The sequence below is a fragment of the Rutidosis leptorrhynchoides genome, chromosome 9 (assembly GCF_046630445.1).
Source record: "Rutidosis leptorrhynchoides isolate AG116_Rl617_1_P2 chromosome 9, CSIRO_AGI_Rlap_v1, whole genome shotgun sequence".
Classification (NCBI taxonomy): Eukaryota; Viridiplantae; Streptophyta; class Magnoliopsida; order Asterales; family Asteraceae; genus Rutidosis; species Rutidosis leptorrhynchoides.
In genome coordinates, this window is record NC_092341.1 from 106,855,003 (window position 1) to 106,865,000 (window position 9,998).

General features: G+C 33.2%; 2 protein-coding genes across 3 annotated transcripts in view; one reads left to right on the forward strand and one right to left on the reverse strand.

The window, feature by feature from the left end:
• The first annotated feature begins 320 nt into the window (after positions 1 to 320).
• On the forward strand, positions 321 to 2,560 carry LOC139867109 (uncharacterized). The gene is made up of 6 exons (XM_071855441.1): positions 321 to 707; positions 1,230 to 1,341; positions 1,446 to 1,539; positions 1,667 to 1,847; positions 1,942 to 2,011; positions 2,120 to 2,560. Exons 1-6 carry the CDS (start codon positions 331 to 333, stop codon positions 2,429 to 2,431), a joined length of 1,146 nt encoding a protein of 381 aa, XP_071711542.1. The 5' UTR covers positions 321 to 330; the 3' UTR covers positions 2,432 to 2,560.
• A 309-nt stretch (positions 2,561 to 2,869) lies between these two features.
• LOC139866823 (histone acetyltransferase HAC1-like) overlaps positions 2,870 to 9,998 on the reverse strand; it is an 11,721-nt gene continuing 4,592 nt past the window's right edge. For both annotated transcript variants that reach the window (XM_071855115.1, XM_071855116.1), the window contains exons 6-16: positions 9,767 to 9,998; positions 9,100 to 9,378; positions 8,878 to 9,006; positions 8,588 to 8,788; positions 7,964 to 8,106; positions 7,192 to 7,510; positions 6,336 to 6,475; positions 6,129 to 6,207; positions 4,772 to 5,164; positions 4,137 to 4,354; positions 2,870 to 3,345 (exon numbers count right to left, since the gene is read on the reverse strand). The exon at positions 9,767 to 9,998 is cut by the window's right edge and continues 65 nt beyond it. In XM_071855115.1, coding sequence (XP_071711216.1) covers positions 3,231 to 3,345; positions 4,137 to 4,354; positions 4,772 to 5,164; positions 6,129 to 6,207; positions 6,336 to 6,475; positions 7,192 to 7,510; positions 7,964 to 8,106; positions 8,588 to 8,788; positions 8,878 to 9,006; positions 9,100 to 9,378; positions 9,767 to 9,998 — 2,248 coding nt within the window. In that variant the 3' untranslated portion in view covers positions 2,870 to 3,230. The remainder of the gene's footprint in view (positions 3,346 to 4,136; positions 4,355 to 4,771; positions 5,165 to 6,128; positions 6,208 to 6,335; positions 6,476 to 7,191; positions 7,511 to 7,963; positions 8,107 to 8,587; positions 8,789 to 8,877; positions 9,007 to 9,099; positions 9,379 to 9,766) is intronic.

Sequence of the window (9,998 nt, forward strand, 5' to 3'; positions counted from 1 at the left end):
AACAAATGAAGTTCTCATAAATTTTATCTATAATCTAAACAGGTATCAAATGATATGATACAAAATATTAATATAAACAATTTTTTAACAGTGGATTATGTATATCAATAATTTTCATTCTTTTTTTATTATTATTATTTTCTCTAGTTAAACATCAATCAATCGATCAATCATCCCCTTACATTACGAAAGCAATAAGTTAAGGGTCAAATTTGAAATATCTTAATCTATAAGGCGATAATATGAAACATTCAGTCAGATTAGCCAAAAGGCGCAAAACTATCCGCAATCCAATCCGAAAAATTAATTAAATTAAAATAAATAAATAAAATGGGAACGGGATTGGTGGCGGTAAAAGCAACCGTTATCCTCCGTCACAACCACCACCAACCACCGCTAATCCTACCTCTACAACACCCTACTCTTAACATCTGTCGCCGGAGACTAACCTCTATCAATCTGAATAAAACAAAAACATCATCTGCTTCAAAAATATTAACTTGTAAGAATAGTGCAATCACAAATGCTACCAGCAGTAGTGAAATAATATTGGAGGTTAATCAGATTAAAGAACTGTGCAGTAAATGGGATTGGAGAGGATATACAGTTAATTATCTGAAATATCAAGGGCAGAATGGTAATAATCCAGACCAACCTCCATTACTTCTTGTTCATGGTTTTGGTGCCTCTGTTGCTCATTGGCGCAGGTATATAAATCTTTATTTATCTTTAATATTTAATTCAATTTGTCACCCTTTATTCAAAATTAAGGATATGATATTAAGAATATGCCAGAGTTTAGATTACTGCATATAAATGAAGGTTTCCGTTTTAGGCTCGCAAGCTTGTTCGATCGAGCTCAATATTAAAAACTCGAGCTCGAGTTTGTTTAAAGGATCTTCAACTATGTTCAAGCTCAGGATCGAACTTGTTTAAGCTTGGCTCGAATCCAACTTTTAGCGAGTTCTCGTATCTCGGCTCATTTACACCTCTAGTTGGTGGGGTCACTATCTGAGCCAGCTGGCACATGAATTCGATGTACCTTTCACGTGTTGAGCCTACAAGAGTCTGGTGTATGATGGTTAAGGTTGCTGAAAATCATCATTTTAGAAGTTGTTATAACTAAAACTGAATATTTGTACACATTCACATGTTATAATTGGAAACGGAAGCATAGGTAAATGTAAGCTGCCATGTTCATCTGGTGTTAAAGTTTATTCATTTATCAGGAATATTCCAACATTGGCTCAAAGTAGGACGGTTTATGCCATTGATCTTATCGGTTTTGGTGCTTCTGATAAGCCTATCGGTTTTCCATACACCATGGAAGCATGGTCAGAGGTATAATCGTGTTTAGATCAAGTTTAGTTATTGTTATAAGCACTTTTCTATCTTGCCTTTTATTATAGTAAAATAAATTTTATCGTACCGCTTAACTGTAACAGTTAATAGTAGATTTCTTGGATGAAATTGTTCAAAGGCCTGCAGTGTTAGTAGGGAACTCTGTTGGAAGTCTTGCATGTGTTATTGCTGCTGCAGGTTTGTTGTATGTATGTTTGTTGTTTTTGTTTTTTTGTGTGTCTGTGAGCGCGCTTACATGTGGCTCACATAGGGTTCTTTTTCGGCTGATGTTTTTTCATCACTATGATTTAATTTGTTCGATTAGGTACTTATAAGAACACTCTAGTTCAAGGGCTTGTGTTGTTAAATTGTGCGGGTGGCATGAACAATAAGGCGATAGTTGATGATTGGCGAATTAAGCTTGTATATCCTTTGTTATTGTTGATTGATTTCTTGTTGAAGCAAAACAGGATTGCTTCATTCATCTTTGAACGGGCCCGACAAAGGTTCCTTCTTTTTTTCTGAACACATATAATTGAGATTTAAGTTTCAAAACTCAGTACCCCTTAAAAGTTGTCTTGATATGCCAAAATTGTGCAGAGAAAGTCTCAAGAACATCTTATTATCAGTTTATGGAAACAAAGACTTCGTTGATGATGATCTCGTAGAGGTATGTTTATTTATTGTATATTTTAAATCTTAATATATATATATATATATTTTTTATTTTCTATGTTGAATGCATGATAAAAGTATATAACTGTTAACTCTAAAACAGATAATCAGGGAACCAACACTTGATGAAGGTGCACTAGATGCTTTTGTGTCCATTGTGACTGGGCCACCAGGGCCAAACCCGGTGCAACTAATGCCAAAAATCAAAATACCCGTTTTAATTCTTTGGGGAGATGAGGACCCGTTTACGCCTCTTGATGGCCCGGTTGGTAAATACTTTTCATCATTACCACCTCAAGCTCCAAATATTAGCCTCTCTGTTCTACCAGGTGTTGGACACTGTCCTCATGATGACAGACCAAATTTGGTCCATGACAAGCTGCTTCCATGGCTGGCCGGTCTTCCCTCTTCGTAAAAACATTTTTTGGCTTTCTTGTTCATGTATCGAGCGGTTGTGATTTACTGAAGTAATTTGTAGCAATATGAATTTGTCGATTCGTATATCAACATCATAGAAATGAAACTAGTACATGTTCTTTATTCATTCTTTACAGCTCGACATAAATTAATGCATTTTTAATGTTGTCATGATTTGAAACTAGAGTCTAGAGGTAAATACACATTGTCCATTCATCATTTTATTGGCATGAAGTTTAAGCCAGATAGTATTCCAGTTAACCGATTTTATTTTGTTTGCAAGATTAAAACAGTGTTTTAATATACATGAATTCGAAACCTATTTACCCTAATTAAGTACCTAAAATGTAGAATTGAACCGAATCTGTTTCTAATGGAATTTATAATACATAATCACTACGAATGTTAACATCTCACTACCTCAAAGCTTGCAATATAAAAAACTCACTTTTTTATAATTAAAAAATCATAAAGATGTTTAAAAAAATCTTCTAAACTATTTTAAATCATCAACTAGTCAAGTACATTGGCAATAGAAATATATGTTACACTTTGATGGCAATATTGCAAGATATAAGAATCAAAGAATAACTGATAACTAACCCAAACATAATATGTGATGTAAGCATTTTACTTGCCTGCAATTCCTTCGTTACCATTTCCATTTTCGTCATCAACTTCTTGTGCTTACGCAGCTCAAAAACTATACTTCAAAATTCTTTCAATCACTTTATGTTATATACCAGCCGAAGCAAAAAAGTAATCGTTGCATATTAAATATATTCACAAAGATGATGTCACCGACTGCCGCCAGCCACCTCAGCAGCACGCTGCCTCATCATCTCCATCACAGCAACTCTCCGCCTGCTATCAGACTGTTGTTGAAGCCTTCTTAAATGTTCCTTTAGATCTCTGTATGCATAACCAAAACAAAAATATTGCTTAATTTAAAGTCAACAAATCTGTAGAATATTTCAAAGATGGATAGAGTGTATGCACAATCCAAACAAAAATATTACTCCTGCTGTCCCAAAAGAATGTCCCCTAGGAATTTTTGTTGGATTTAAGATAGGTTTGATAAATTAAGGTTTGCCTTAAAAGGATTCTTATGTTTTTTGCTCTCCTGCTGAGAAAGCATTCATTTCTCGACTTCGTCATTATATTCAACATAAGTTTGACTGAAATTATTTAAAAAACAAATGATAGAATGAGGGTAAATTGGGGAGTTTAATAATATTTAAGTTGTTATTTTTGGCAAATAGACAATCACTTTGGGACAGATATGAATAGTAAGGTGGTCACTTATTTTCGGATGAAGTGAGTAATTAATTTAAAGCCGATCATTAAAATTTTTTAAAGATATTTGGAGAAAGCATTCATTTCTCGACTTCGTCATTATATTCAACATAAGTTTGACTGAAATTATTTAAAAAACAAATGATTGAGAATGAGGGTAAATTGAGGAGTTTAATTATATTCAAGTTGTTATTTTTGGCAAATAGACAATCACTTTGGGACAGATATAAATAGTAAGGTGGTCACTTAGTTTGTGATGAAGGGAGTAATTAATTTAAAGCCGATCTTTAAAAAAATTTAACGATGGTAAGAGCGAATGCACGATTTAAAAGAAAATAATAACTTAATTTATGGCCATAACACGTTTAAAATCATTTAAAAGATGGAAAGAGTGAAACTTAACCAACCTGCAACGTGGTACGTGACATTGGGATTCTTTACATGCTCGTGCATGTAGTTGAAGTAGATACCACATTTTCTTGCAAAGAGCACAACCACCCGATGCACGTGTTTTGCAGTTTATCCCATGTCTAAAAAGTCCCTTCACCTTCCGACAGTTCGGATACTCACAAACTGGAGACCGACACTGGGACGCATGTACAAGGAGATCAAGCATTTTCCTAAGCTGCAATACACACAAAAACAAACAAAAACAGTTCAACATTTTCACGCAACACAAAAAGGCAAACAGACATATAATGAAATACAAAGTTGAAAAAGACACGGGACGGACGTTGACCAACGTTGACTTTTGAATACAAATATTTCAAACATAACTATTTTAAAAACAAATGATTTATACAAGTAAAATGATGTGGTGTTGGTATATAGTTATCTATCGGTTTTTTTATAAATTTTTCTATAGTTATAGTGTAATTTTTAAATGTATACTATGTAAGTTTCGAGCTAATTTTTATATGGACTTGCGATTTTTGTTTACACTAGAACATAACCAGACAAAAAGTCACTTTTAGCCGACGTTGACCGACGTTGACCGTTTTCCGACTTACCCTTTGCAACCATGTTTAAATTCCAAGTATACCTGTACAACTCGTTGTTGGCGAGCTTCTTTATTTTGTGCATCACGTTCAGCAATGGAGGGATGATGTGTCAACTTATGAGGATGTTGAATGCCTCCGTCTTTATAATAACATGAATTGCAGACATCGAAATCGGGGCAAATGTCACAACGCCAACCTTGGCCCGTTTCGATGTCGAGATGGCATTTGTTGCATGTTGTTACAAATGCAGGTGCAGTAGGATTATGAAGATGGTACAACACCATCATTGATGAATGTTTTGCACGACGAAGTGTATCGTACTGATAATGATTTCCTTGACAAAGGCTAAGAAACGCCTGCCGGGTGTCAAAAAACTCACTCTCGAGAATCTCGTCTTCATCTTTCGTATCTACCGCCACATCATTGATTTCGATCTGCACAAATCAACATTTCTTTTTAGTCATAATTGTAATTGTAACTAGACTGTAAATTCTTGATAAAAAATCTCAGGGATGATCATCCACGGATAAATCCATTTACCACCCGAAATACATATATACATATATACATATATACATATAAATATATACATATTTACCAAAGTATATGCATACACATTTACATATCCTTATACATACATATTATATATATTATAACCTATTAAAATGTTATCGAATATATGGATTGTGAAAGAAACATACATATTTTGCACGTTATAAACTTTTAAACTATTACACACGTAACATTAGTTAAAACCTACATATCCTTATACATATACATTATAAAGTATCAAACTATTACCCATTACATTAGTTAAAACATACATATTTTGCTCAATTGACGACAACGGTTACACGTTAATGTTTATTAATTTTATTAACTTACGTTATATCATATTGGTTAAAAATACTTTGATGAGTTTATTTCGTAATAGGAATATTTTTTAGAAAAACTTAAACATCCAACGGATATCCATTAGCCCGCATAATCCAACGGATATGGATATGTATGGATGAATAATATCTAAACGGATATGGATATGGATATGGATATGGATTTAAAAAAGTTAAATGGGTATAGAGATAAACATAGGATACCCAATCCATTGTCATCCCTATATGTATGTGAAACATTTAAGTTTTATGTTTGATATACTAATGTGTAATATATATACATTATATATACATATATACATATATATATATATATATATATATATATATATATATATATATATATATATATATATATATATATATATGTTCAATTTATTTATTACTAGAAGTCAACACATTGGTCAATGCCCGACTCATCCCACCAAGGTCCTGATCAACTCGCCCCCGACTCGCGACTTTTACAACCTTGATAATTATACAACTTAAGGAGAGAGGTACTTACAGGACAAAGTAAGTGTTTATCTCGTTGATTGTAAGGATGTCTCTCCGTTTCCTCAAGTTTTTGTTCGATTTCATAACACCTTTAAGTTAAAATCACAACCAAACAAACATTACATGCGTTTTTATAAGCATATATCTTCCCATTTTTTGAAGAAATTGGTAAACAAAAATTCGGTAACAGTGATATGAAGATATCAAAAGTGCTTACTTATCACATAGCTGAAAGTTTTTGCATTGATTGCAAACCCAACGGTTTCCGGAAACCATCAGAATACAGCAATGCATGCATGAATGCTGCAAGTGAACCATAATGAAATCTTCCTTCATTGGGGAAATCGAATCACCAAGCTGTACAAAACAGATTACAAATAAAGATAAAATATTAATATAATAATAACAATAATATAATAATATAATAACAATAACAATAACAATAACAATAACAATAACAATAACAATAACAATAACAATAACAATAACAATAACAATAACAATAATAGTAATTAATAATAATAATAATAATAATAATATAATAATAATAATAATAATAATAATAATAATAATAATAATAATATAATAATAATAATAATAATAATAACAATAACAATGATAATTATATTATAATAATAATAATAGAACAGTGTAAAAAGGAACATATGAGAACAATTAAGGTTGTAAAAGTTGTGTGTCGGAGACGAGTCGGTCGGTACTTTGGAGGGACGAGTCAGTCAAGTCTGGGACGAGTCGGGCGTTGACCAAAGTTGACTTTTAGTAAAAATACAAACTAAACATATATATATTACACATAAATATATCAAACATAAAACATAGATATTTCAAACATAGATACATGGCACAAAATCTAATTTTAAAAAATATATTTTTTTACCTAACTTTGACCGACTCTACCAGACCAACTTTGACTCGACTTTTTACCGTTGACTGACTTTTAAGGCGTTTATGAGCAACTGGGACGGACTAGTCCCAAAACCTACACGTCAGCCCGACTTTTACAACGGTGAAAAGAACACTAGTGAAAGTATTCAAATGAGGAAGACAATTACCTTACGCATTAGTAGCAGATCTTTTGATACATTCCCAGAAAGATCAGTTTGACTTTGACCAAAAGCTTTCAGAGCTCTTTTCGTTACGGGTTTCTTCAAAGGTCCTTTCTTGTTCTGCTTTCTTCCATCTTCTTCTAACTGAAGCTGATAGATCATATCTTCAGCAGCACCGGGCCAATAGTCGCCGTCAAAGTACGGTAACCGAGCTGCGGTTACCTTAGCTTTACATTCACCCGAAGACACAAAGAAATGATCGTATAGATTCGTAAGTTCAACTACAATGTTTTCGTTTGATGCTTTCTTCAACATCGACAAATACCTGATACACAACATCAGAGATGCATCGGTGCATACAATAACAATGCAAGAAAATTACAATAAGTGTAAATTATACCAATGGTCCTTATTGTTTACAGAAATTACACTAATCCTCCTTATTTTTTGAAAATTAGAGCGGTCGTCCCTGTGGTTTTATTAAAGTTACACCAATCATCGTCCCTGAATTATATAAAAGTGTACTTTAATGGTCTTTACTTATTAATATGTGTATTAATAAAAGGGACCATCAACGTACACTTTTAGGTAAGTCATGACGCTCTGTGTAATTTTCAAAAGATAAGGACGATCGGTGTAATTTCATTAAAACCACAGGGACCACCGCTGTAATTTTCAAAACATAAGGATGGTTGGTGTAATTTCATGTAAACCACAAGGACTACTGGTATAATTTACTCTTACAATAATAAAGTATGCACAAATCACCCTTACTCACCACTCCCTTAATTTATCAGATTTTGGCGTCTTCTGAATTTCAGGATGACAATACAAGATATAATCTTCACCCTTTAATGGAGGGCAAGCCCATATATAGCAACTTGTGAAGCCGCGTAACTTGCAATATTCTAGGTAACCTATCTGAAATAAGCATGATAGAAAATCGGTTAACATACTCGACTTATATATAAACAGAATAACACAAAAAGAGAGTATATGCAATCAAGGTTGCAAAACTCACTACTCGGGGAGTACTCGGTTGGGACTTTGGAGAGAAATAATTGGCAATTCGGGGATTACTCGGATTGTACTTTTTATACATTTAATATAATAAATTTCAAAATTATATGTGTAAAAATAGAAGAAAAGCATAAACATAAACTTTAAGAACACTGTCTAAAAACATAAACATAATCGTTCATTTGTTCAAAGACTCTAAAATTTTAGTTTAAATTAATGTTAAAATGTTGATCAATATTGACTTTGACAAAAAAATCTGATTTGGACCCACTAACTGACTTTGACGGATTAATGAAACGGATTTTGGAAAATCAGATAGGTCTGTTCTTAAAAAGGAGTAATTGGGGTTTTATACAAAAGTGTACGCAATAGAAGAACTTGCCAAAATTTCATGATATACAAATGTACGAAGAGCCTCTCCTGTAACAGTCTTGATATCAGGCCTGAAATACTTGACAGAATCAAGATAAGAAAGATAAACACGACGATGATTTGGCTGCTGACACTCGGCTCCAAATTCTTGAACATACATCCCAAAAAGACATACTTCGACACCTTCAATTTTCTGAAACAACACAACTACCTAAAACAAGAAACATCAACTTAACAGGTTGGACTAATACTAATGGCGTGAAAAGTATTGAGGCTGGAAATATAGTTATTTTTACGTACCTTAGACTTGTACCCGAATTCCGTAGGGTAATTCTCGTTTTGAAATATCTCGAGAAATCGCTGTTTGACTTCCAATTTCTTGTCGACGGATGATACAACTCTGACAACAAGTGATTCTGCCCCAGGAACCTGATACAAAAATAAGAATTCCAACATTAACTATCTAAAATTTGTCAAGATAAAATGTAAAAAATAAAAAAATAAAAAAAAAAAAACGATTACCTCATCATAAGTTTTGCCTAGAACCTTTGCACGCTCTGTTCTCTCTTGTTCCAGTTTTGCAAAGAGTCTGGTTTCTATGTGATCACTAAGTATTGTTTTAGGTAAATCTTTTGCACCAAGTAAAGCACTTTGTGGTAGAGGATTCCGTTCTCCTTTTTCAACTTCGTCTACGTAACAATTTGGACACGTGTACTCTGCTTGTCCACCATCGTTTCGTCTACCATTAAATAATGCACATATTTGATGTTGCCAGGCTTCACACTTGTCACATTGAACCCACTGCAAAAAAACAAGCATTCATGATGCCTAAATATGTGCGCGTGTGTGTGGTGTAGTGTATTATATATGTATGTATGTATGTATACATAGAGAGACAGAGAGATACAGAAGCCAACAAGAACCTTACACATGGTGAGATAGGGTCAACTAAACCAAAATATATAATTAAGTGAAAGAAATATACATAATAAATGCGGAAAAAATTAGTGGTTTTTTGAAAGCATTGTATTTGTAAGGAAAAAATTGTTTGAAATAACGATGCATTGTTTTGGTTAGTATGTCCATTTCAATCATTTTATTATATATATTTTTTGAGGTTTTTCACCAAGTAAAGGTTCTTATGTGATCCTAATCGTACACATACACACACACAAACACTATATCTTACCCATTCTTCAGTCTCCTCATCATTTTTCTTTTTTTCAAATCTTGCTTTCGGTATATTAACTCCATCAACACTAATAGCGACTCCACGGGCATCATTATAGCAGGGAATACATATGTAGTGTCGGGTATCACCGGTCCCAACAGTGTAGAACATTGCATTTCTTTTAATTCGAGCCCCACAAGGTGTGCAATATATAGGCGGTGGCTCAAAACTGAGCCTTTCAACCGCACAT